We start from the raw sequence: 27,850 nt of genomic DNA, 5'->3' as shown, positions 1-27,850 counted from the left end.
TTTTTGTTTTTTTTTTTTTATCCAGCACAAGAGAAAAACTGGCTTTGGGCTAGTTGTGCCTGACTCTTCATGTGGATTGCTCTGGGCTCTGGATCAGACCAAGCTGAGGGGTCAGCCAGCAGCTCCCAAGGGCCCTGAGCAGGATGTGAGCTCCTGTTTCCATCAGCCCCACTGCAGGAGGGAGGGAGAGGGCGAGATGGAGCAAAGGGAGCAGTGAACACACCGTAGAGAGCTCATTCCTTGCTCATTCCCAGCCAGCCATCCCCAATATTGCCAGATAGAAGCAATTTTGTCTTTTTACTGTACCTATATTCCTGAACCAGTCAGAGGCAAGACAGTGCCATACTGTTTTTTTTTTTTTGGAAAGGAAATCAAACCCTGGTGTGTTCATCTGACATTGCAAAACAAATTTAGGTCTTATTCAATGCAAAGATATCCATGATGCTGACAGGACTCCTCATGCTCAGGGGTTTATGGCATGGGTTAGCCTTGATGGGAAGGGTGTGGGACATGGACAATTCACTCTTGATTGCAGCCAGCACTGCTTTGAAGCATTAGTCCAACATTCATGGTAAACATCAGTTGGTCCTTGATGCAAATACCAAATTACCTCAAAAAATAAACCACCTTCTCCCATTCTTGGTACTTGGTCACTGTGTGGCTGCTGCTTGCTCTGCTTCCAAGAGCCACAGCTAGTGCAGGATCAGCTTGTTTCAATAAAAGTCCAAAGTAGCCCCTGGTGTTAAACAGGGAGTGTTCTATTAAGTATCTTCTTGTAAAGCCTTTAAATATGGAAGAGTAGCCAGTGAAAAATGTATTAATGGAGATTTGTTGTGTATTAATTATGTTTTATGTAATATTATGTATTAATGGTCATTTGTTACCCAGCTGAAAGAGAAACATGGAAAAAAAACAGTGGGATCATTTTCTAGGCATCAAATCCAAGGAGTTTCAAAAGGGGACAAGAAATGTGATATTTTTAAATAAAATTAATATAGAAATTGCTTTTGGTCCACATCTGTGAAATTAACTTAATCCATATGTTGCAGGAGGAAAGGAACATGACCTGATAGGAAAATGTTTGGATTATTTTCTTATTTTTTAATTAATAATACTTTAATTTTTGAAGATTAGTGCAGAGTGCTCCCTGGCTATCTGTCCAGGTAAAATGCTGTACCTTTGCCAGCATGTGAATTTCTCTGCTCTGCTTCTTTACAGATGAGATGAGTGACTCTAAGACTTTGACCAAAGCAATTAAATTCAAATTCTGAGCTTAAAGGCACACAGTTTTGTTGACACTATTTTACTATAAATCCATTTCTCAAATATATTCCCATTATTTGTGGCAATTTTGCCACAAATGTAGATGTTTGGGTGGAAGAGGGTGGTTGGAGAAATAATACAAAAGTCTTTCTGCATGGAATGAATACCATGGATTTTAAGGTTATTGTGTGGAAAGATAAACTGTGTGTATGTGGAGAGGTGGAGGCAAGAATTGAGGTGACTCTTGTTTTGCTGTGTGGAGCAGGTGTGTTCCCCTCACTGCTGGGATTTGAGGACAGAGGCTGAAGGTGCCCTGCAGGGCATCTGAGGCATCATCTTGAGCTTTTCACCTCCTCCTCTGAATGGAATTTCTACAGCACTCATTTCACTGATTGAAAGGCCTTATTGTATTTGGGTTCTGTATCCTCTAGGTTTCTTTCCTTTTTTTTTTTCCTGTGAGAGAAACTTTTTAATCAAGGCTTTTGCTTTCTCCCAGCATCAAACACTGACAATTCAAGAAATAACATGGTAGTATTAATTAGATCACAGCTAGTTTTGAGAAAGTGTTTCGATTTTCAGTTACTGTATTTTCACATTACAGGGTAATAACATGTCAGCAGTTAGCAAAAGATTTAATAAATATTGTGCATGTGCTTGAAATATTAGCATTTTAATACCCATGTCCAGAAATAACATTTTTCAGCAGCACAGTGCTGAGAAGGTACTTTTTGGATGTGGGTGGACGGGCAGCAATTGATGCACATGTACTTGTTTGACCTATAGCAGGTTAAATACAACGTTCTAGGCAGTTGTCTAAACAGCAAATCATCCAGAGCTGATATTACTGTTACATCACTATTGCCTCTTTCCCAGCAAACTGCCTCATGCAGTGGCAGGTTATTAACACCAGATGAGGAGTACACCTGATTAATGTGACATATTCGAGTTTCTTTCCACAGCTGTCTCAATAACCAGTCACGAAGATCTGCTTCTTACACCGAGAATTAAATTCAACTTACGCAGTCTTGGCTAGAAGATTGTGCAGTTAATCCCATCCTGAAAAGATGAAATCTGAGTTTTTCCACATGAAGTCTTTTGTGATGTTTCATACTCTGTTGGTTTCTTCCAGCACTCCCATTGATGTAGGTTACTTTATTTGTCCATTTAAAGGGGAAAAAGGGGGGAAAAGGAATATGTGCAAGGGATTAGTTTTTGGGAAAGTCCCTCTCTGCCCCGGAAATGAATGTGTCGAGTACAAAAGTATAAAAGGATTGCTCTGAGCTCCTTTATGTAGATGTTGCATGAAACATATTTTTCAAGAAAAGCTTGAAAAATATGCTAATGAAGAAGACAGTAGTGTTTATCTGTTAGGTTTCCAAAACCTTCCTTTACACTGTGGCTGTAGCTATACAGGCTTTGCCAAATTGATGCAGACCTTTATATTTAAAAATCACTTGTAGCTGATTCTCTCTGAACTAAATTGCAATTATTTGAATAAGCTTTGTTTTCAGGAGGAAAAATGAAACAAGCAGAGATTATAATTAAGCATTACAGAAAGGGGGGAAAGGAGAATTAGAGGTTTAATTTCCTTGTCTACATCTGAAAGCATGTTTTCAGACAGCCATTTGCTAACAGTCATTGGATTCTTACCCATTAATCTTCACATAATCGTGTCTCTTGATACCACCTCCCTGGTACCTGGCCCTCCCCTTTTGCCACCTTGTCTCCTTTGCTCCTGTGACCTCACCTGTGACAGTGGTCACAAGGGTCTTCAGGGTGAAGAGAGAGGCGAGAATGTTGATCTCCTGTTCAGAAGGCTTGATTTATTATTTTATGATATATATTACATTATGACTATACTAAAAAGAAAAGAGAGAAAAGTTGTCAGAAGGCTAGCTAAGCTAAGAATAGGAAAGAGTGAATAACAAAGGAGCTCTCTCTGATTCTGTCCCAGAGAGCTTGGTCCTTGATTGGCCATTAATTATACACATCCAACATGGGCCAATCATAGATGCACCTGTTGCATTCCACAGCAGCAGATAATCAATGTTTATATTTGTTGCTGAAACTTCTCAGCTTCAGCAGTAAAAATCCTAACGAAAGGATTTCAATGAAAAGATGTCTGTGACACTCACCAATAATTTTTCGCTTCCTTTGCTAGTTCCCCTCCCAAAACAGCCCTGCTCCATCTTCCCCTGCCTTGACCATGCCCTCGATCCCATCCATGGGTGCTGCCTGCCTGTGTCAGTGCTACCCTCCTGTCCCCATCCCCACACTCACCAGACGCCCCCAAACACGCAGAGTTTCCTCGGAGAGGCTTTGCAGCCTCGGCAGCGCTAGCCAGGCACCATCTGTTCCCAGCATCTCCTTGGCCAGCCACAGGCTCCTGCCTGGCTTTCCTGTGCCTGATTTCTTTCTGACCTTCCTTCCTGCTCTATGGGGGCATAATTTTGGGAAATGTGCTAGATCAGAGCCGCTGTGTAGCTGCCAGCGCCTCTCAGTAGCATCCTCACCTGACCCTTCTCATCCTCTGCTCCCTCTCCCACTCATTTGCTGTCCAAAATCAAAGCTCCTCAGAGCAGAACCTTTGCTTTCCAGCTGCCTTTGGCAGCAGGCACAACAGCACTGGTCTCTGCTGGCATTCAGCACTAGAGCTGTACAAATAAATAAGAGTAATTCTGAGTTATGCAGTTGAAGTTCTCGTCTGAAATAATTTAAAGAGTAGTCATAAGGGGTTGTGCTGGTTATAATTCATATAATAATTTAGGACTGCTAGTTTTTAGCTATTGTGTAATTTGGATTTGCTTGAAGTTCTCATTGGATAAAGTATATTATTGAACAAGAAAGGAATAAACTATATTCAGAGTAGCTGTAGGGTGCTATGATTTAAAGGAGAGCTGGTGCCATACTACAGCAGAAAATATGCAGGATCCATTATACTGTTAATGAATGCACAGCTCAGATTGCTGATTTAATTTTTAGGTCATATTTCTCTCATACCCTCAGGTATAGTAGACTTCATACATAAAAACGGAGTAAGTTGGTGTGTATTTAATCTCAGTCATGCAAAAAAATGAATAATAATAAAAAATTACTTTCCTGTATTGTTTATTCATTTCCAATTATTTCTTTTAATGACATAGCATTCAGAGATCACTATTAGAAGGGCACAGACATTTTCTGGTACTAGTTTTGAACCAGGGATAGTAACCTTTGAGGCAGCTTGATATTTATCCATAGCTACAGATTGTCACTGCATTTAAGCCATGACTACAGCGTCACTTTTTCATCTGGCCAGGAGCTTTCTTGAAATAGTCACCATTTCCTTCCTCAGGCAAGGTGGCAGATTGGTGGTATTTTAAACTGTCTCTTGGCTGAGAGACAAATCCCAATTTCTTTATTTTTGCAAACAGACATAGCTGATGTAAGCAAGACCTATTCCTGCAGGGGCCACACCCCTGAATATTTGTCAGAACCAACATTCTGCAATGAATTCTAGTTTTACTAAATATGGGATTTTTTTTTGCTCCATTTTTTCATTGCCATGTTAATTGTAAGTTTTTTTTTTTTTTTTATATGTGTACAGATGTCCAGCTTTCTGAGAATCCACATTTTACAGTGGACTGCATTTTAAATTGCACAGTCATAGCTGCAAATTGAATCTGAAAAATCTCTGAAAATGCACAAAGAAAAGAAGAAGCAATTAAAAGAAATTCTGGCTGATATTTTACGCTGTGCACCTTCTATTTTAATTTTTTTTTAAAATTTCTTACAACTGGAGTATCACCTCTTAAATGAATTTGAACAACTCACCCAAGACACATTCTAATCCAATCGTGTATGATGATGATACCAGTTGGATGTTATCCCATTAGGCATTCACTGTAAATAAGGGATTTTCCACTGACTTTTAAATCCTTGATTAATGAGAATGCTTGAAGCAGTGTCCTGTAAATTAGCCATCGTGCTAGCAACAATGGCAATTCGCTTAGGAGAACTGATTTGGTTTAAATCTTCCCATCCAAATTAAAAAGCATGAAGAAAAGATAATGTCAAGTCAGTAAAACACATTACTCTATCTTGCATTATTGATCTGCACCCCATGGCTGTCTTACATGTTCAGGTCTAAATTCTGCTCTCTCTTCAGGTAAATTCACATCAGTCAGAGCTCTTCTGGAGAAATAACTCCAGAAAGTAACTGGCCCACAGTGTTTAATCTATGTATTCTCTATATTATCAAGTGTTTTAGCTAATTCTGAATCCCATTTTGAATTCTGTCAGGCAGACCAATAGCTTTCATTTGTAGTTTGGTCACTGGTATCTCACCTGCCTTTCATAGCTCCTTTGCCCTTTTCTCTGAAAATATGTATGACTAGCAGCAAAAGGCTGTTTGGATTTGGGGAAAAGGGTGAATAAGGGCAGATTGTGACACATCCTTCACTTGGTACTAAAACTCAAATTCTTCTTCAGATATTTTCTAAATAAAAACACTTTTCGCATCATCTTATCACTTGGCTTCTTATTCAGCTGCTGGTACTTGATTATTGCTTACAAAAAAATGAGTTTTATACCAAGTATTGACTTTGAAACATACATTACTTCCTTTAATATGCTGAGGTATTAATGAAGTCTTTCTCAACATTCTGTATTCGCATTTATTTAAGGTATTATTCATTTCTGTACCCATAATACACATGCATTTTTATTATTCAAGAACAACCCTTTCTTCTTGTAGAAGTATGAATACTCTTTCTATAGATTGGAATTAGTGTCACTTTATGAAGACAGTTTTGACACTCTCTTACAAGTAGCTCAGCAAAGTATCTCTCAGACATGAAAATACTTAAAGTACATTATTTTTCTGGTGATTTTGAATTACCAGAATTTTGAACATACCACAAATTGTACAAAGTACAGTTACCTGAAGACCTACCATGCTGTCCTATATCAAGGGTAATCAGAGACACTGCAATAATCCCATAAATCTGTCTGATCGTTTCTTCTTGGGTCATTCAAGTTACAAGGGTGACCCATCTGTGCATGGGCCAAAGCACTCCTAAATCAAAATCCCAGTCAGACCAGTAGGTCTGAGACAATTTCTTGATGTGAATGTTGAGTATGCATGTGATCCTCTCTGTTTAATGGTATTTGTGTAGAGCTCCTCAGTGATCCATTGATAAATATTCAGAATTCTGGCTACAGGTCATAAAAGTATTGTCTTGTCCAGTGTTGTGGGCAAAAGGAAAAATTTGACACTGATGCTTTACACTTACCAAGTTGAAACTCTTCGGAAGATGCATGGTACTTTATGTGCTTATTATTATGTTTTTATGCCTGATGGTTGTGGGGTTTACAGCACAGAGATATTTTCTTATGGGCAGGCTTTGTTGGTTACTTGGTTATTTTTTCTTCATATAAAAAAAATGGTAATTTTTCTCAAAGAGACCAAGCTACTGGTTTTCAAGCTTAAATGGTTGTCATCTGGGGATAAGAAATGGACATTGGAAATTCAAGAGGATGTTTGCAGTTGGCTTTTGTTACAACTTTGGTTTTCTACCAGTAGAAATGAAGGACAACTAAAAAGCTTTTTTTGGGGTGTTTTTTAAATCTTGCAAATCTAATTTTGGCAGTATTTCAGGTTTACAGTTGTTTCCTCTAGCTACACATTTTCTCAGCTATAAGGAAAGATAATTTTTGTGATTATGGCATCCAAACATAGCTGTTGTCTATAGCCTTTTTGATTACCTTCAGCAAGTTACTTCATTCCGTTATGCCTCAGTCTTTTACCTCTAAAATATATTATGATTATTATTATGATGGGCTTTTCTTTGTTATGCCTCACATATTAATGAATGTATTCCTGTATCACTTCCCTACTTCAGAGAAGTGCTGAAAGCTTATATTCATTAATATTCTTGAAGCATGACAGAGTAAAGCCTATTACTGTAATATGCTTCGCTTTAAAACTCTGGTTAGAATAATAATGATAAACAGCATTGCTTAGCCTTTGGCCCTGCTGCACAGCTATAAAATTTTTACATCTTCAGATTTAAACTGATGAAGGAAAACTTTCTTGCATTTTATGTCCCTCCTCTATACCCATGGAGAGATAAAGGAAGAAAGTTTTGCATTCACTGAAATGGGCTGTTGGCATATTTATCATACAGGAATCCAATAATGGCTTTTTGCCTGCTATGTCCTGAGCCTCTCGTTTGAATATGATGTAGTATTTTATTGTCTCCATGTATTTCCTTCAGTGAGGTGAACAGAAGTTTGAGATGGACAGTTATGAAACACCTCACCCATAGGAAAAGCGTCTTCTTAACCTCTTTAGTAATTTCTTGAGTAATGACCAGGTGCATGACAGTTTATATTTCCCTCCTATTATTTCCCTGAATTACTGTAGGTGTTCCTATTACATTTCTAAATGACTGTTCTCAGAGGTGGCTTGAAAAGATACTCATTTTTTCGTGTTGACTGATTGATTGTCTCAGCGTTTCATTGAATATCTCCTTGTTCTTGCACTGTAAGAAGCAGTAGATAGGAATTCTCCAGTTCTTTTTTGAACTTTTATGGTCTGTTTTGCCATACATCCACTGGTTTGTCTCCTTTGTCCTAATTTATATAATTTCTTTATACAAAAAATTGTCCAAATGCATTTTGGCTCTAACCATAGCACTCACACTGTGCTTCACCTATTTAAGAAAATAAGATGTTTTCACTTATTTCAGAAAATACCATAATAATTTCTAGGATATATGCATTTATTATTGTTTTCTTTCCTTGAGTTTCTTTTCATTAAATAGTTTTCAGCTCAGTGAGAGATATGTTTGCTTTTTTCATTTTTTTTTTTGACTATACATCTGAAAAAAGCAAGTGCAGTTAATGGAGAAAATATCACTACATTTATAATAGTTTTAACAGCTGCACTGCAGGCAGTTCATTATTTTGACTTGTATTTTAATGCCCTCAATGTTCTCAGTAATATCATAGTAGAGATATTGGAGATAAAGAGGAAAGACCAGCAGCCTCAATATACATATTCTGTCCTTCTACTTTCTGTCCTTATTACAAAAAGAAAAAAAAAAAATTAAAATGTGTAAGCGCCCACACTGGATATCTAACACAATTCTAAATCCTGACAAGTGCAAATTGAAAAGCAAAGTCCCATTAATACAGAGTTGGAGAGTGTCACTGCACCATTACACTTTAAGTCTGAAACGCTCTGGGCCTTGCATAAATTCAAAAAAAAAAGAAAAAAGAAGAAAAAAGGAAGACATGCTGGTGAGAAACTTACAACACGTTCAGTCAATCCAAGTACATCTATTTGACTCTTATTTTCTTTGCAGACTTCAGATGACATCCTGGTGGCCTCGGCTGAATGTCCCAGCGATGATGAGGACATCGATCCCTGTGAGCCGAGCTCAGGTGGGTTAGGTTAGTCAACTTTTTTTATTACTTTCTTTTCTTTCATATTTGCATGCTGCAGTCCCCCAGGGCCCCAGCTAGCAGGACAGTCCTTTTGTGCATCTCAAGGAGAGGCTGAATTGGGCCCTTTCTACACGTGGTGGTGTTGGCAGAGACGAAGGGTCAGCTCCAAGGCATCAGATGGGAGCACATGTCATGGTCTGAGCAAAGTTATGGCTTGGCTGAGGACCTGAGGATGGACTAGGAAGGGCATTCTAGGGCCTCTGCAACTGTGTTGTGATAAAGAAAGTGCAGCTTCACTTAGCAGGAAGGTATTGCTATTTTTTGTGCCTTAAGCATTGCCCTCAGTAAGATAAAAATATATTGAAAATGTTGTGTTATGTCATGGAACTGTAGAATGGCCTGGGTTGGAAGGGACCTTAAAGATCATCTAGTTCCAATCCCCCTGATGTGGTCAGGGACACTTTTCACTAGACCAGGTTGCTCAAAGCTCCATCCAACCTGGCCCTGAGCACCTCCAGGGATGGGACATTCACAGCTTCTCTGGGAATCCTGTTCCAGTGCCTCACCAATCTCACGGGGAAGAATCTTTTCCTAATATCTAATCTAAACCTAGTGTACTTCAGTTTGAACCCATTTTCCTATGTCCTGTCAGCTCCTGTAAAAAGTCCCTCTCCATTTTTCTTATAGGCTGCCTTCATGCACTGGAAGATAGAGTTGAATTTATTTTTGTTTCTGTTGGTGGTATGAAATTTTGTGTAGATGGATAAAGCCTGAAGACATAGACTACAACAGTCTCAAATTTTTTTTTTCTTTTTTTTGACTAGAGAAGCCTATTCAGAGTGTATGTTTTAGTTGTAACCAGAAACAAGATATTTTGATATTCTAGTATTTGGTATGGAACAAGAACTTGGTAGTGTTTTGGCCATGTATTTCCAATTCTGCTGGATAGTGGAGATTTGGTGGTAATTCTCCTCTGTGAAATAATAGGAAAACTTGCTTTGGAAGAGGCCTTTGACTATATCTAGTCCCAAACGCCTGCCATGGGCAGGGACACCTTCCACTAGACCTGGTTGCTCAAAAGCCCATCCAGCTTGGCCTTGGACACTTCAGGGGATGGAACATCCACAACTTCTGTGAGCAATCTGTTCCAAAGGTTTAATTATATTCAGTTATGTTTAGTTAAATACTATGTATCATCTCTAAAAATCCCAACGTTCATCATTGAAGTGAAAGGGCTGCAAAATTTCCTATCCTTTAAAATAATCCTAGATAGTCCAATGAATTATTCCTGCTTCTTTGTTGGTTTGGTTTAGGTTTTATATTTCCTGAGTGAACAGCCATATAGATATATCTCAGTTTTCCACAGAGTTTTCTCCAGAATTCCCTTGAATTCTCTGCTGTTTGATAGCACACCCACTCTAGTTGTCTGAGATAATTTGGTAATCTTTGGTGCTTGCTACTTCACTTACAGTAAAAGAATTAAGATCTATTTGTTGTGCAGTAACATATTTAGCTTGAATAGAAACCAATTTAATTTGAGATTAATGTATTCATGTAAATAGCAACTAAGAGCCATCTTAGTATGATGCCAAAATCTGGGGCAGGAGAAATGTCTGCATAGCCCTAAGACAAATGAAATATTTCTTCATATGCAAATGCATGGTTCCTATTTTAAGTCACAGAACTTGATACCCACATGCAAGAATTATTTACTTTAACTGAAGTAAAGGCATATATGACTTATCTCAGTGTCTGACAGACCTGCAGGATGGCATTTGAGCCCTTCCAGGAACCAATTTAAAGGTTTGATGATGATACTTCAGGATTATTTCCTTTTGCTTTCCAATTAAAGGATTTCAGAGTAATTTTCAAAATTCCATTAAATTGAATGATTGTTCTTAAAACTGAGTAGCAACAGGTACATTTACACAGTTTTGCACCTCTCAGGGAGATATTTCCCTCACAGAAGTCTCAGACATTATGATCAAAATATTCAGGGATATTTTTTTTTTCCTGCACCTTCATTCTCATTTACAAATTCTTGAGTTTAGCAAGACTGTCCTGTCCAGTATGAGTCAGTGCAGTAGCTCTTACGGCTCTGAGCTCATTCATGCCAGTTGTTTCCTTGCTGTAGTTAACTCAGGCAGTGCTGTTCAGTAGACAAATTGACATTTAGGAGGGTGTTATTCTACTTTATAAGGTAATTTTAAAGCAATATGTTGGTTACATAGCACTAAATAATTTTCCAAATCACCTGGGTATTAAAGCTGTATTTATATTTTCTCAGGCTTACAGCTCACTGAAAGCCAATGAAATTTTAGAATAATTCTTCTCTGAGGTAGTTTGAGCTCTGGGGCTGCAGTGTTTGGTAGTCCTGAGCCATGCAGAGTCATTTAGCTGGTGGGTGCAAGAATGGGAGAGGTGAAATGAAACTTTCTGGCAGCTTATTGTTCCTTTCCAAACTATGGTTCAGGAAAGGGATGTGAATGTTAGTTTTTCAGCAAGATATTTTCATTAGCTTTACATGCTGGTGTTCAGCTTTCCTGTTTTATCTTAGCATTCATCACACAGCTACACTCCTCATTTTTGTTTATTTAAGAACAGTTTTACTGTTTCATTTGTCAGATCCCAACTGCTACTGCTTTTTAAAAAAAACTGTGGATTGGCACAGGAATTATGTTCTGCATAATCCCAATTGTCTGGATCATTTTATCTGTCATTCTTCTCATCAAAATGTCATTCATCCTCCCACTCTCAACTTTTAAAAGCTGTTAATTTGCCTTCATCAGCCTTGTCATTTTATCATACTTGAAAATACCTGAGCCAAGGGGGTTACTGAAGTTGTAACTTCTGGCATATCAGTCTCTCTGTTTTAGTCTTAGTCACTTAGTGTTATGAATAACCCTTTTCCATGAATAGTCAGGTAGGCATTGCTCAATCTCCATAATACTGCAGTCTCCATGTGGATTTGAGCTGCTCCTAACAGTAGGCTGGAATTCAAGGAGAGAAGCACAGTGCTGTTGGCAGTGAGAGTCTGATGATTGTTTTTCTTTTCAGTTGGAATAGGAGATTCAGAAGGATTTGTCCCTCCATTTAAAATATCCCCATGGCTCAGTTCAGCTTTTCCCCCTTAACCCTTTTCACAAACCAGGCTGGCTTCTCCACAACGAGCTTCTCCTCAACGTCCTCACTAATGGTGGTGAAATTTATCTATTCTAACAAGGAATTCTAGGAGGCTGAAAGTACCATGATTAGGGCTGCTTTACTTCTGTGTTTTCACTTCAGAGGCTGTAGTGCGGGATCCTTCAGCAAAGGAATCCACCTCATGGCAAGTGATGGTATGAATTCAATCAAGGGATGGCCAAAGCCCTTGCAGTTTTGTTAACAGAGCCATAACTCAATATTTCTGTGATGACTGACTGGCCATAATATGCCTGTTTCTAACCAATGTTCTCAGCTCCAAACGAGAGCCTATTCAACAAACAGTTTGAATATGGCACACCCATATCTCATAGAAAATACTGCTTATCCAGATTTTACTAATTAGTGAGATTTATGCATAAAATAGGGGTTTTTTCCTAGTACAAATATGTTGCAGTTTGTAGTGGCTAACAAGTCCCACTCTGCTACCACCAGCTTTGCTTTCTGTGCACCTGTCTGCTAAATAATAAATGGAAAGATGCAATTTGCCACAAATTTCATATAGGACATAAAAATGTAAACCCGATTAGGAGCTGCTGAGCAGCAATCCCATCATCTTGTCTGGAACATAAAGTTACAAAAATTATAATTGCAGATTTCATTGTGGTATACAAACTGCTAAATGTGCCATAATTGGATGAAGTCATAACAAATTTATTAGCATGCAAAACTTAGTCAACATATTTTTTTTTGCATTATATTTTGTGTAGTAAGGCAACAAGTATTGCTTTCACCGTCTCTCCACCTCCCCCTAAATACCAGCAACAACATGACGATTGAGGATGATGATAATAATAATAATAAAAAAACCAGTTTATATGTCCTTTACTTCATGTTATGGAGGACATAATAAAACCTTTTCATTTTGTAGACAAGTTACAAAAAAATTTAGTGGTAACCTATCCAAAAAAACCAAACCAAAACCTGGGACAATTTACTGATTTTACATGAGGAGTTATAAAACTGCAGGTGGACAAATTGCCATTCTTCACATCAGGACTGCTGTTCCAGCCATGCTGAGCTCTGTAGAGAGCTCTGATTTCTGCTGAGTTACAGTGAGCATTTGTGCTACACAGCTTATTTGTTCCAGTTACTCTGGGCTGGTATTTTATTTGTTAGCTATTATCTAACCACTTCTGCAGCTATTGAAATGTTCCAAAAGGCAGAGAGGTCTGAGTTGGGTCAAATGAAGTGAAATGACTGAGTTTAATGGCAGGGAAATCTCAACCTGAAAAAAGTCTTACAGTTTTAGACAAACACACAAACAGTTCTTTTTCTGCAAATGAATTTTAAATCTTTCTCAAATTCGTGACTCAAAAGAGGCTTAAGCTCACAATTGGGTTGAAAGCTTCTCTTACAGCCCCAGCTGAAATCGGATAAGAAGAGGTTTTGGTGGTCTTAAAGCCAGTCTATTCACTGGTCTTGGGAATTTTAGCAGAAGGTAAAGTGAAAAGAGGGATTTTTCTTCAGGTTCAAACAAGTGTCTGTCAACCAGTGGAACTCCACATGTGGGAACCAAAGAAAATACCCCTTCATCTCTTGTTTTGGCAGTTTTTGGCTTCCACTTCCCAGGGCAAAATTTGATTGGTGGCAGGTCTTGTTCTTTATCATTCTGCGGATAAAAAGGACAGAGTTCAGTCAGGTATGGTAGCTGGTAGCACTAGTTAGCTTTCTTAGCCCTAATTCTTAATTCAGAGGGATAAATGAAATAATTTATTCTCCTATATTATTAAGAAAGAATGGTTAATAGGATAGATGCTTCTGGGCTGATCTTTGCGCATCTTTTTATTTTTTCCTATATATTGGCCAGACTAATTGCATTGCAGAAAACAACTGGTGACAACCAAAGCAAAGAAATCTCCAAAGCACCAGTTTAGCCTAGAGAGTGAACAAGCCACTGCTAAAGATGACTTTTAGGGAGCAGCCACTGCTTTGGGGAAGGCTTTGTCCTGTCAGCAGAACAGTGTGGGGCTTTACGTGCAAACTTCTTCCTACACACTCATGTCCTCTTCTCTGTGACAGCACGTTGGACAAATTAGATGGCTCAGAACCCTATATTCTCAGCCACCTTGTGATGGTTTAGGTTTGGTCCCAGCACTGATACCTGTTTTTTTAACAGGCAGAGCTGTGAAATATGGATTTGTGAGTGTTTTATGCTCATTACTAGAAGTTTTGCTTTCTTTTCCTGTCACGAATTGCTGCACTGTATTCCTGGTGCATCTGGCAGCAAGATAACATTGCAGTAGGAGGTGAAGTGACTCCTATAATTTATACATCACTGCAAGTGCCCTGTTTAATGCTCTTCATGGAATTCATTGTGCAAGAAGCTGAAACAAAGAAAAATAAAATTACAGTTAGTTCATAGGGTTACTGTGTTCATTATGACTTGAGACATAAAGGGAATATTTGTGCCTCAGTCCAATTATCCTGTAGTTCTATATGCATTTCCAGTGCCAGAAAGATCACTGGGTTGTCTTGAATTAGACTTTTAAAGTGTTTAGATGTGATACACATAGTCATCTCTGTATAGGCTACTACAGGATAAAAACTATGCTTTATTTACAAACTTTACAAGTGTTAGCACTTACTATGGCTGTGCATGAAGGAACTGATGGGATTAAGATATAAATTAATCTCCCTTCAATTCAAGATAAAATACTTTTTAAGCTTATTTAATTTTTTTTTTAAATAGATCATAAAGCCTTCTCCATAGGAACAGAAAGTAAAATGCTACAATTTTACAAATTATTTTATTGTTAACTGAACTCCTTCTTTGTCAACAGGCTGAGGTCCTAGTGCCTGTCACAGTGAATTACAAATATGGTACTTCTAATTTGAATTTGATCAAAAAGATTTTTTTTCCCAATTATCTAAAGAAGTGAGGTTAAAAACCATGACTGATCCATTGTGCTATAGCTAACCTCTACCCTTTGCCAACCATGCCATTGAAACTTGGGAATACTGAGTAGAACTGGAGGCTTCTAGCCATTTCTTGGGATTTTCATACATTCCTAGTGTCAGACAGAGGAATATAGATGGATTCAGGGCAGGTGGCTTTTTTTCCTGCACACTGTGGTTTTCTGGCAGTGCAATACCTGCAGCTCGGTGTTCTCTGTGGTGAGAAATATTGCCATCAGAGTGCTGTAAATCACACAAGGCTCTGGTAACTCACACAGGAGCCTCTCCGCCGGTGCGTAAATGATGAATGATTTTCCTTGGGTGTGAACTTTGGGGGTGTATTCATATCCCATGCATATCCTTGCTAAAGCTGGGTCTTCTCTCTTCTATAAAACACAGAACAGTTAAATAAGAATGGCTGCTGGGGTTTAATCCCAGCTAGCAAACATTCAGGGTGCAAACACTGGCATTATTATTTGTGTGGAAAGGTAAATCTTGATTTCATGCTTCAGACATACAGAGACAACACAAAAAGGCAACTCTTGTGCAGAGAAATTTACTAAGGGGCAGTTGTTAGTCCTGCTGTTACATGTTCAGTGGTTTGGAGTTAGACATGTCCACAGAACTGACAAAATAGAGTGGCAACATTTCGAGTAGTACCAAGACATGTTCTCTTTATGAACAATAATTCAACAAAAATGGGGACGTTACTCAATGCACCTGAATGAGTGTCCAAAGAAAGAGGGATCTGTTATTTTTCTTTCTTTTAAAGATGTAAAAGACAGTTAGTGAATCAGTTCTGAAGGCATTTACAGGCAAAGCTGCAGCACAAGATGCTGCTGTGATACCAGGACTGGAGAAGCAAACCAGGCCCTCCACATCACCCATTCACAAATCCACTGACTTCAGTGGGATTCCTTAGATTTTTCACTACCAGGAAATTCCCCGGATATTTCAGTGATATGTATATGAATATCACGTCCTTTAATTCAAGTTAATTGAGGACTTACTTTCCTGTTTTCCCTAGAAAAATTTGCAGGAAAAACTGTTTCTGTATATGAGCAGTTGCTTGACCTAGTTTTTTGATATTCTCCAAAAACAAACCTGTCTTACAGATAAGGTATTGCATAGAACTTAAAAAATTAATTGCCTGTGAATGCAGTTGCTTTGTCTGAAAGGCAAAAATGAAATTAGATCCATTCCCATGCTCTCTTCAATAAAGCAAACATGGTTTTCAAGCCTAGTATTTAAGATTTTCAGTAATAAAACACATTAAGCTCCAGTGGCTGTTCATGTAGTATTAGTAAATGAAAATAGGTTCTAGACAGTTCTAAATCTTTTGTTATTCTTTGTTGTTAGTCACAGAAATAAAGATGTGTGTTCTTTGGCACCCTCCGCTAAAAGAGTTTTCCACCATTTTCAAAAACAGTGTAGATCTTTTTAATCTGGAACCAGAGAGTCACTGAATTGAAAAACAGCCTGTAAAATGCATTATATTTACTTAAAACAATGAAATAAGGCCAAATATAGATTATATGTACTTTGAAAAACATTTTCCACAAGTGAACTTTGCACTCTGGATGAAAAATGCAGAAAGTAAGTAAGATAGTAATTATAAAATGGAGATTTTCAGAAACAGGCAAGTAATTTATTGACTTAACTGAAACTCTTTTTTCTCATTCTATAAGGAATTTTGGAAAGACAGAGGATTTACTTACACAAGGATAAAGAGAGACATGATTGAATATAGAACAAGTTCCATTAATTTTCATGTTGATCTGCTTAAAAAATCATAAATAAAGTGTATAATCCTAAAAATTTGTCCTTTAAATCAAGTTTAAAGTTAGGATCAAGAGTACACATAGACTGTTGAATAAATAAATGAGTTCTAGTTTGTTTGAAATTAGTCTATGTGTTACTGGTGCCTTGACTGATGAAACCTCATTGTTTTCCTTGAGCTACACTTCAGTCTGGTTTGATTTGCTACATCTAATGCTTATATATTCTTGCATACTGTGGACACTATACTGAAACTGTTTCCTGTAGCTTTGTAATGCATATGCATTGAATTTCTTCTTTTTGTGAAGGAAACTCACTTTTCCACAGCACTATTTTTCATTAAAAAGGTAGAAGAAAGATCATATTTTGCAGCGGTAGGAGAAGGTTCATAGCCAAAATACTGCCCTGAATTAGCATTGTATTGCTCAGTTGCTATGCCAAAGCTTTCTCAGACCAAACTTGAGCAATAAGATGTTAAACCAGGTCTTTTAAACTCTACAGGAAATGTCTAATACCTGATAAATTCAATTAATAGGGTGTTCTAGAGTAGTTGGTGCCAGCCAGCAGCAGGTTCTCCAACCAGTGACCATCATACCAGACTGCTGGCAGTGAACTGGTTTGCTGACCCCTCTGCAGACAAGGGAAACAAGAACAAACTAAACTTCTTGCTGGTGTTTTCTAGCAGCCAGTAGAGTGTGAACACCCATTAGCTCTTGCCCACCTAGTACTAAGGATGCTGCTACTAATTTTCAACCCCTTGCTCACAGCTAATTTAAACCTGTGCCAGAAGCACTAGGGTATTGTGGTGTGTGAGCTGTGTGATTTGACAGCCTGCAAAGTGGTAGGAGAATGCTGACAAGTTTGAGAACTGGGTATTCTCCAAGGATGTTGCTCATAAATGGAAGCAGGAAAAATTCAAGGCAAAAGTAACCCATAATGAGGGTGCATGTACCTGAAATAGTCTAACCTTAGGCTATCTCCTTCTGACTATATAAAAAACTGAATGAAACCTTCTTCTGCTGTGTTGACATGCTGTTCTATATAGGTTTCAAAACTTCTCCTGAGGTTAAGGGCTATGGTCTAGATATGGGACTTTGATGGTTTAAATGTGAACTGGCTTAAGCAGTAGCTTTGGATCTAGAATACATCATATGTTGTGAATGCACCCTTTAAAAGTTTCAGAAAAGGGAAAAATGAAAGATTAAAGTGAGAACATTAGAATTATATTCTGAAATGAAACAAAGCTTTATAGATATCTCAAACTTTTTTCCTTTGTGCCAACATCAGAGACACCAGAGTTGTTTTATAGACTATGATGAGAAAAGCAAAGAAAAACAAGGCAGTCTTATTAATTGTAATAATTTTATCAGGAGAAAAAGAACACGAATTACATCAAATGTAGCTTATATCCATCCTGAGTTCCATTTGTCTTTATCTTCCCACTCCCAGAGAAGCATATATGGTTTAGGCAGTGATAGGATTCAGGCTGAGCAAGTGTAGCTGCTGAATCTGAGCCTTTGGGTAGCAGGAGTAGCTCAGTATTTATAGCAGCTGCACCCTCAGTGTGTGTGCAAGGATATTCTGGATGTCTTGAAAGCCTGGCCCCTTCTTCTTCTCCCAGGCATATTATCAGCTTTGTCAGTAATGGGTCTGACTTGATGACAGTGCTTGGAACAAATAGAGTGCTGTGCTTTCTGCTTCAACATTCAAGCCATATATATATATATATAATGTTTGTGGCATAGACATTTATCTTTTCATGTAGTAGCTGCTTAGTGAAGGAGGAGAATCAGGGAATCACCCACAGTTGTGAGATGAATGTGGGTGTCTGCACCTCCAGCTCATTTCATGAGCAAGAATCATTCCACGCTCTGCAGGCCAAGCCAGCACATTCCTCATGCTTTACAACTTTGGTATTCTGCTCAAAACTGGCTCCTAGATAAGGAGGTATGGAATTTTTTGGCCTTTTTTTTTAAATGAGATGACAGTGTTAAAAATAGGAAGCAATGAAACCTTGATCTGGCAAAGCTCATAGCAAAACTTTTTCTGAAGTTAGTGGAGCCCAAATGTCACAGTTTTGGTTCAATGCAGCCAATCTTACTGTTAGCTGCCACCAAAAATTTATGTTTCCAGTGCCCCTGCTCTTTTCTTGCTTTAACACTAAGTCTTCAGGGAGCAGGAGCAGCAGGCAACTCACAGAGCATATGATCCCAGTTCACTTGTCTGAACTGGTGTCCCAAACTTGCAGCAGCTTAGGTCTAGCTTGAAAACATGCTGTCAGTGGTGTAATATTTCTATTTTTCTGTTTTGTCTTCCTTATGTTATCTTATTTGCAAAATTCCCCCCCCTGCCCACTTATGAATACTTCAATTTAAAATACAGACTAACTACTGATTCTGCTGCTCAGTCAAAACTTCTGAAACAAAGTACCAAATTACCAAAGATTTCTCAGAATATGCACAAAACCAGGAAAATAACTTCACGTAGAAAATAAATAAGGAGAGATACAAAGCTGAATGACAAATATAGAAGTGGGGAGAGGTAGGACACCTGAACTGGTAAGAGAAGATAGAATCCTTGTTTGGAGAGAAGGAATAATAAAAGAGAAACAATGCAACTGCAATGTTAAAATATACTAACAAAAAGGGCAAAACCACAGGGATGAAGGCTGTTAAAAACATTAAGTGATATACTGGTTTACATTCTCGATTTTGGCTAAAATTAAATTTAGTTTGGTGGAAAATATCTTCACAAAAGCTTCTTATAAAACTGTGAAATATTCCCCTCAGGTCTGCAAAACATAGTAACTCCTAAATCCCACTGATTTGGTATGCTCCATCAATTGGCACTGCACAACCAACTATCCTATCTCCCTTTGGACTTGTGATGACATTTTAAAAGGTTGAGAAAACAACCTTCCACCTCTCAGCCACAGGGGAAAAAGAAGTTACTTGCAAAACCTGCAGTGCTAAGGAGTTGGTAGGATTTGTAAATGATTCCAAGTCGATATATGACAAATCATTACACTTGGAAATCAGCACTCTGCTCAGTGCAGAGAGAATGTTTAGCTCCTTAGCAAACCAATCTTTTTAGCTTGGATGCTTGTTCCACTGCTGGGCTATTTTTATAACAAGCTAAGTTAGTTATGTCACTTTAGAGGTATCTTAGTGTGTTATATCCTGGGTTTGCACACCAAAGAGTAGAACTGATACCTTAAAAATTTTCCTTTAAACACAAGGGTACAGCAGACCTTCATGCTGGTCTTGAAGCTGGGCTGCATCTTCCCCAGTTCTGCAGGGGAAGTGCTGGGATTTGTTTTTCAGAGGTGCTGAATTTGCAGCAAGCTCAGAAACCAGCTCACCAGAATCCAACAATGCTGCAGAAAATCAACCACAAACAGGTTTACAATGATAGCACACAGAGTGAAAATTAATATGTGTCCCGTAAATAATTGCCTTCATGCCTCATTGCAAATGCAGTAGTTAAACATTTCTGTCTTGTGAGTAATTTCCTATTCACAGTTTGTGGGAAGGCATAAATGTAAAGAAAACAGGTTTGGCGTCCTTTTGTCTTTTTTTGTTTTGTTTTGTTTTTCAATCTGTTAATTTCAATTCACAAACACCATGGGAACCTGCAATTCCAATTTTCTTTTTGCAGTATTAATGAAAACTGGGCACTGAAAATAGTTAGATTTCTTTCCCTCTAAATCTTAAACCACTTAGAAATACAGTCAAGAATAATAACTTTCTAATCCATTATTACACAATGTAAAACTGCTCAATTGCTATTATTTCATGCAAAGATTTTCATAAGTGGTAAGTGAGGCTTTTAGAACTCAGTTTTTTCTGAGCTGGTCTTTGAGGCAGTACAAAACCACTGGTTGTGTGCTGTTGAGAGGAAGAGATGTGCATCAGAGAAGTTGTTTTAAGAAGGAATCCTTGCACCACAAGAAGACAATCATTTCCTCTCACTGTTATGGCAAGGTTTGAGCATATTTACTGCCTTTATGATTTTGTCTTGTTCCTAATCTAACCAACCTCAATTTATTGTTTTAATAAATAGTAATAAATAGATAGTTTCAGGGTTTGGATTTTGGGTATATTTTTGAGACAATTGTTTACTCTTAAAATCAGAGTAATATTTTATGTCATTTAATCTTAACATACTCCAATAAGGTATTCAGTTCTCATTTACAGTAAGATGTCTAGGATGAAGTTAATACTTTTTTCATGCAGCAGACAAGGTTACCTGCAGGAACACCCCTGCTGCTGTGCCAGGAGCCAATGACTCTGCCTGGTCCAGCTACCAAGATGCTGGGATGAAAACTGCATCCAGTGCTTCCCAAAGAGCTGGGAAGCAAAGAACACGATTTCTGTAAATTTATAATCTTCATTTGCTCTCCACTGACATCATCTGCCATCCCTTGCAATCGTTCCTGTCTTGCAGGGGAAGAAAATGTAGGTAAATTCCCCTTGGAACTGAGTCCAGTCTTAGTCAAACAAAGGTATTGCTTAAATAGAAGGCAGCTGTTTCAGCAGTGTTAGGGATGTGGAATTATTTATTTAAATAGATTTCAGAAGAAATTGAGGTTGGTTTTTTTCCAGTGGCCCTGTCCTCCCTGTCTCAGAATAGGACTCTTGCTTTGGTGTGTACTCCATTAGCTGTTCCTATCTAATGTGCTCACAGAGAAACGTACGTACTTTGTAAAACTTTTCTACTTCCTCCTCCTTCATTTGTCTGGAGAGGCCCTATTGGGTTAAAAGCATGTTTTAATGTAAATGGAACAAAAATAGCAAGTCCTTTTCCTTGCTGAATTGCTCCTTTTCCAGAAGTCCAAACAAATGCAACAACAGATGCTTTGAAATGTTATAATTTTAAATAACATCAGTGTAGTTGGTTGAATATTTCTCAGGCAGATGGATTAAATGAGACAATTGTGAAAACATTCTTAAAATAAATGGAATCCATCAGGTGAGAGGCAGGAATTTAGGTAACATTGAAAAATATACCTTAGATGTTTCTTTTATGTTGCAATATTAGAATGTTTTCCTCTGAGCAAGCTGTTAACTGTCATTTAGTAGACGTTAATTGTAAAGTTAGTTGACAGTATTTGGCCCAAATGTATGTCTCTTAAAGAGAAAGAGCAGCTGTTAATCCATCAGGTATTGACAGTGTATTCAGGGGCTTCTATTATTTCTCAGACAGAAATTAATTTCCTGAAATCACATACAGCAAGATAAGACTCCGTCTCATTTTCACTCACTATGGAAATACTCAGTCTTTGTTCTGCACACAATGCATCGTCTCTTGTAAAACAGTAAATGACACCCTAGGTGTAAAAGAATTTCCATTTTCTACAATAGCTACAATGAACAAACAGGATCTAAACCAGTCACTGACTACTTTGGAACATGGCACCTTTGTTAGTAGGGTGGCATCTGCCCTGAAATGACAAAAACATCTTAAAACCTTCAAGATCTCTTGTGTCACCATAGAAAGTACCAACTGCACCAACTCATAACAAGTAAGAACTTTCAGAAGGATACAAAAATTGAAAATACTGTTTGATAGGTTTTTGTTTTAATTTTACAGTTTTGTCTCTGTTCTTTCAGCTGAACAAAATGTCAGCTTCTTTAAACCTGTTTGAAATAACTGCCAGAGGAAGTGTTTCAGCAGTAAGAACACAGATCACCAATAAGTAAATTATTAGGAATACCAGAGTGGAGAAGGAACTTATTCTTTTGGGGAATTGTAGCTTTTTTGCTATGTTTTATTATTCATAGGCCAATTGTAGATGTCTGCAGCTGGTGGCTGCTTTCAATTCTGCTAGTCCAAACTTGTTGCAATCTTTTGACCAGTATTGATATTTTGACTGGCACTACCTTTAATGTAGCATCCTTAAAATCATCATCTTCCACTTATGCCTTTACAGTGCTTTAAAAAGTGACTCTGGAGCATAGTGTGCTTTTGTGGACTTTGAGCAAGACACTTTTCTAACACACCTCAGTACAATGCTAGCTGTAGGCACACCCTGATAAAGTTAACATGATGATTCTATTGTAAAGCTAGCATTTAGTACTTTAGTTAGCGTCTGTATTTTACTGATTGAATTTTTAGCCATGCATAATGATGCATAAATGCAGTTTCTCCAAGCCAGCCTGGCTCTCCTGGGCTCAGCCAAGGCTGGCAGTGCTGAGGATGCACAGCCTCCCACAAGTTTGAAAATGCTGGTATAATCAGAGGAATACTGCAGAAACCCAGATAACTTCATTTCTGTCCATGACACTTGTTAGGTTAGAGAGAATCCATCTCAGCTATCACCACTTTAAGTGATTCTATCCAAAGGTCTGCCTACCCTCCTGCTGTAAAATTCAACAAAGAAAAGAGATCATGGAAAACACAAAAGCACTGTGTGTGCTGAGAGCATTTAAACTAAAAATTCCTCCTGGAATTAGGGTTTCATTCCTCATGGCTGTGCAAGGGGACAAAATATGCCAGACTACACAATAGTTCCTATCAAGAAGATTTTCCAGTGTGAAGACATAGGTCAGCTCTATTCATATCACAGCTGAAAAGACCAGAGTCTAACCTCAGAGGTGGGTTCTTAGGAGGCTGAGTCCTTGCTCTGTACAATTTGGGAGGTTTTCTTGGGACATAAAGCAATCCTTAAAGGAACATCTGACAATGGCATCAATGATGAAAATAGGGGATGGGAGAAGTGAGTGAAAAAGTGCTCTGAAGTGTGGCCATATCCAAGGAGGACTCTGAAGTAGAAAATAGCACATAGGGCTGGATAGCTCTCTAAAAGCAGTAAGAATAAATATAATTAATTTAAAAAAAAAAGAAAATATTAGAAGGAAAGGAGAAACTGAGAAGCTTGGTGAGGGAAGTGTACAGGAGAGCTGAGGATACCTTCTTTGTAGTGAATTTATTGGCTGCTATCAGACATTTTCTTTTTTTTTTTACCCTCCATTCTGTTTTATCGTCACTGCCTTCTCAATAAATAGTATGGTGTCACTTTTTGTTCCTTACAGAAAGAGAGGGAGAGAGAAAGGGAGAGGGAAATCCTTTCCTCTCCATCTTCATGCTCCTGCATTTAAATTGTGGCACGTCTGTTATTTCAGATTATTTAGGCATTATTTGCTTAACAACACACTAGGACAAATTATACCTTTGAAGGCTAGAAAGAGTTGTTCTTTGCTGTCCTTTTCCTTGTTTAAAAGTCTGAAAAAGGGATGGGCTGCAACCCTAACTGGTTTTGGACTAGTAGAGAGGGGTATTGATGCCTTGTTAAGGCTGACCTAGAACAGAGACTAGAAGGAGCTAAAGAATAGAGTAGGGATTTATCAGGAGGCCTCAGTAGATCCACCTTGGGCAGCACAACCCAAAATGGCCAAAAAACAAAAATATGGACCACCAGTTACGGGGTCTCACACTTTTATGAGTTTTGGTTCATTAGCACATTGGAGTTAATTGTCCAATTGTAGCTTTAGCCCATTAAGTCCCATCCTTGTTTTTCTCTCATCATTCCACAATTTTTTATGCTCTTGGGCCTGAGATCTGAATCTGTTATCCTTGGGTCCCCAGCTAGAGAAGGAATGGTTTTGTCTCCCTGCTCTGTGAAGAGAGCTAATATGAACCATATCCTAATGTGAACCTTAGACTTTAAGAATAGCAGGAATAAAGCAGAACAGAATCTGAAATATATAAAAGCCAAAACCTGAGGCGTCAGTGCATCTCTAGGCCGTCCTGGCCCGTGGGTGCAGCTAGAAGGACACGTGACGGTAGCAGCAGGCATGACTGACTCCTCCATGCCCAAACTCAAGGATAACCTCTCCTTTCTTTCCCTGTCTCCCCACAGCAAACCCCACCAGGGCGGGAGGAGGACGGGAGTACCCCGGCTCGTCCGAGGTGATCCGCGAATCCAGCAGCACGACGGGCATGGTGGTCGGGATCGTGGCGGCAGCAGCGCTGTGCATCCTCATCCTCCTGTATGCCATGTACAAGTACAGGAATCGAGACGAGGGCTCCTACCACGTGGACGAGAGTCGAAACTACATCAGTAACTCAGCACAATCCAACGGGGCTGTGATCAAGGAGAAGCAGCCCAACAGCGCTAAAAGTTCCAACAAAAACAAGAAAAATAAGGATAAGGAGTACTATGTCTGATCTCAACATCTAAAAGAACGCTTGTATAGAAATAGTCTTCATTTTATCTGAGACATAATACAAACTTATTTACTTTACTTTTTATGAAGCACATTCAAAAACAAACAAACAGAAAAGACAGGGAATGCAATCAGAAAGGAAAGACTGTTTTTAAAAACAAGCATTTCATGCTCTTGTTTTTCAGAAACAGGAGCTGATAAATTCCCTAACATCCACAGTGTTTTCATTTACTCTGCCTGTCTTTATGTTGCTGGAACGTTTCTGAAAGACAATGATGACACCACGCACTCATAAAGCAAGGAGTATTACTACAACATCGAGGCACAATATGACAAAAAAAAAATCAAATTTAAAAAAAAACAAAACAGGAAAAAAAAAAAGAAAAAAGAAGCTACCTATGATTCTGGATTTAGCCAAAGTGCTAGCGCTTTCTTGAGAAGTAAGTTAGTCTTATTGTCAGAGAAGACTGTCATTATATATGGTGACTCAACAAGCAAACATAAAGAGTTTGCCGTCTGGTGCAGTGAAGCAGTGATTGGAAACTTGCATTTTGAAACAAAGTGCTGGCTTTTCTGAAGACTTATGTAGAAATACTTTCAAAAAGCCCCTTTCTGGTTGTGAGGAAAATAGTATGGAGGCCTTATTTTCAAAAACAAAAACAAAAAATCTGGAATATAAGGCACATTTCCACAAAAATATTAAAAAAAAAAAAGAAAAAAAAAAGAAAAACAAGAGGGCATAGATGCAATCATTGGGAAATTTTCATGCACGCTTAATATGTTATTACATATGTTTATATAAAAACACATCTATATGTGCTTTCTGGACTGTGATAAGTGATGTTTTATAGCCTGTTGTATAGAAAATGCAAACTATATCTGCTCTTCAGCCATTTTTGGTAAACTCAATGTTATAAGTGTTGCTAGGTATAGAGAGTTTTATGACATCTGGAGCAACAGACATTCTTCAGTTCTTTTGCAGCCATTATAAATTGTCCCAGACTTTTACCCCTTTTTTTTTTTTGATTTTTAATTTACAGTGTAGTGGTTATACAAAGGGGGATGTGTATGAATGTATATAAGAGTCAGCTAATTTTTTTCTTACCTGTACAGCTCTATTATGTTGCAATTAAGTTTCAGTAGTTTGTATGAAAGAAGTGGACTAGAAAGCAAAAATATATCTCTACTGTAATTTGTCTTCTCCCTCCTATCCCCATCTCTTGCTCCTGATATGCATCAATGAAGTTGATCAGAATGGCCAATTTTCCTAGAAATATACATTCATTAATTAGCTAAATATTTAGTGACTTAAACTGGCCTTTGGCTTCCAGTCAAAGCTTCACTATTGGAGAGCATGGTTTGCCTTACAGAAACCTTGTTCTTAGAAATTACAAGAATGATGAGTTTCTTGAGAATCTTAGGAAGTATCATATAGTGTTTATCTGGCATTCGTATGAAGAACAGCTACTAAAGCACTGGGTGGTAAAAGATCTAAAAATACCCATTGTAATTATCCAGGCTGATTCTATTGCAGAATTTATCCCTTTCTCCAAAAAGGAAATACTCTTGAGGTGCACGATAGTATTTTTCAATGGTGGGCATTTTGACATATGAAAAAGTATTTTTAGCTAAGTTGATTGTGTAGTATTGCAAGACATCATAACCAGACAGATATAAGTTCATTATGTTTTAAAGTGACACAGCTTATCTTGCATCTATAAAACATTAATGCATTTTAGTTAAACACATGAAATGTAATGCTGTTATTTACACGTTAAGTTTGGAATTTTTTTCTAGTAATATTTCATTAGTTTCACAGCAATAAATCATAGCATAACATTTTATTTACACAGAAGTTCAAAGGGAATGCATTAGACAGAAAGAGGGTAGTTCAATAGAAATCAACCAAATCATCAGAAGGCCTCCTGGGAGGGATATAGATATTCACACTTTACAGACAGGAAGGAGAAATTTAAAATTAGCTTTAAACAGCAGACACAAAACATTTTGTTGTGTGTTACTCACTGTAGCTGATGAAACAAAGTTGGGAACTGGTACAGCTATCTATCTGGGAGTCAGAGCACTTTAAAAATACATGTAGCTGACATGGAAACACCTCTCTTGAAGCTTGCCAACCACATCAAGGTGTGACATGTTGCATTTGTGAAGCGACTTTTTATTTTCATTAGCATTTACGCAAAAAATGAAGGTCAAAAAAAACCCACTCGCGAAAACCACGAAATCCATCCGATGTTCATCTCTTAGATTGTTGTTCACCTGTGGCACTCATCATTTCTCCCACCTTTACAGGACAGCTGTACTCAGGGAATGGCAGGGGCAAGGGTGGCTGGAGGTCATTGCTGGAAGCAAGAGGCTTCAGCTGGAGGGGGGAAAGAAGTGGAAAGCCAGGTGGGGTTCAGATTTCAGTGCTTGAAGGTACCTGGAAGAACAAGAATAATCTGTTGGCAGGAGACTGGGCATGGCAGAATGTGATTTGGGTGAGATGAAATGGTCTTTTCTGCTTGGTATTGATTGCATTAATGAAATAGCATTGTCAGGCCAATTTCCAGGCAGTTTGGTAGATCAATCTTTAACTAAATCCATACATCAAGGACAAAAAAAAAAAGATCTCCTACTATTAAAATAAGATAAGAAAACACAATTTTAACACTGTTTCTGAAGGTTCTCCTTTTTCCTCTTTAATTTCATAATTTAACAAAAAAAATAAAATTTATGGACGTATCAGAAATGCCAGCAAGTGGATTTAAAATTCTTTTTTGTTTAAAAGCAGCAGCAACAACAAACAGACATAAACCAACTACCTAACACAAAATTGGATCCTTTCTCTATAATAACCTAATTTGTTTGACTGAGATGGCTTCATTTCTATGACTGTATTGTGTTGCCTTTTTTAACAAAACACTAAATAACGTGTGAAACTTTCAACCCTAAGACATCAAAGAGAGGCCCAATGCCCCTAACCTTATAGTGCTTTCTGTGATAGATATTTACAATTTTTTTATTTGTTGCAAGGCCAATTTATTCATTATTGGAAATGCTAAGCAAGTGGAATTTACTGTTTTGTTAATAAAAATGTTTCTTAATACAAA

At 38.0% G+C, this 27,850-nt stretch overlaps 1 protein-coding gene across 35 annotated transcripts in view; it reads left to right on the top strand.

Annotated features, from left to right (window-relative positions):
* Window positions 1-27,850, top strand: part of NRXN1 (neurexin 1) — a 681,984-nt gene extending 654,134 nt beyond the window's left edge. For 24 of the 35 annotated variants that reach the window (XM_064709392.1, XM_064709384.1, XM_064709383.1 and 21 more), the window contains 2 exons: window positions 8,613-8,700; window positions 24,434-27,850. In XM_064709392.1, coding sequence (XP_064565462.1) covers window positions 8,613-8,700; window positions 24,434-24,741 — 396 coding nt within the window. In that variant the 3' untranslated portion in view covers window positions 24,742-27,850. The remainder of the gene's footprint in view (window positions 1-8,612; window positions 8,701-24,433) is intronic. The other 11 variants (XM_064709393.1, XM_064709389.1, XM_064709391.1 and 8 more) reach the window with 1 other exon arrangement.

The sequence above is a fragment of the Zonotrichia leucophrys genome, chromosome 3 (genome assembly GCF_028769735.1).
Source record: "Zonotrichia leucophrys gambelii isolate GWCS_2022_RI chromosome 3, RI_Zleu_2.0, whole genome shotgun sequence".
Classification (NCBI taxonomy): Eukaryota; Metazoa; Chordata; class Aves; order Passeriformes; family Passerellidae; genus Zonotrichia; species Zonotrichia leucophrys.
Note: the sequence above shows the minus strand (reverse complement) of the source record. Positions and strands in the feature narration are given on the sequence as shown.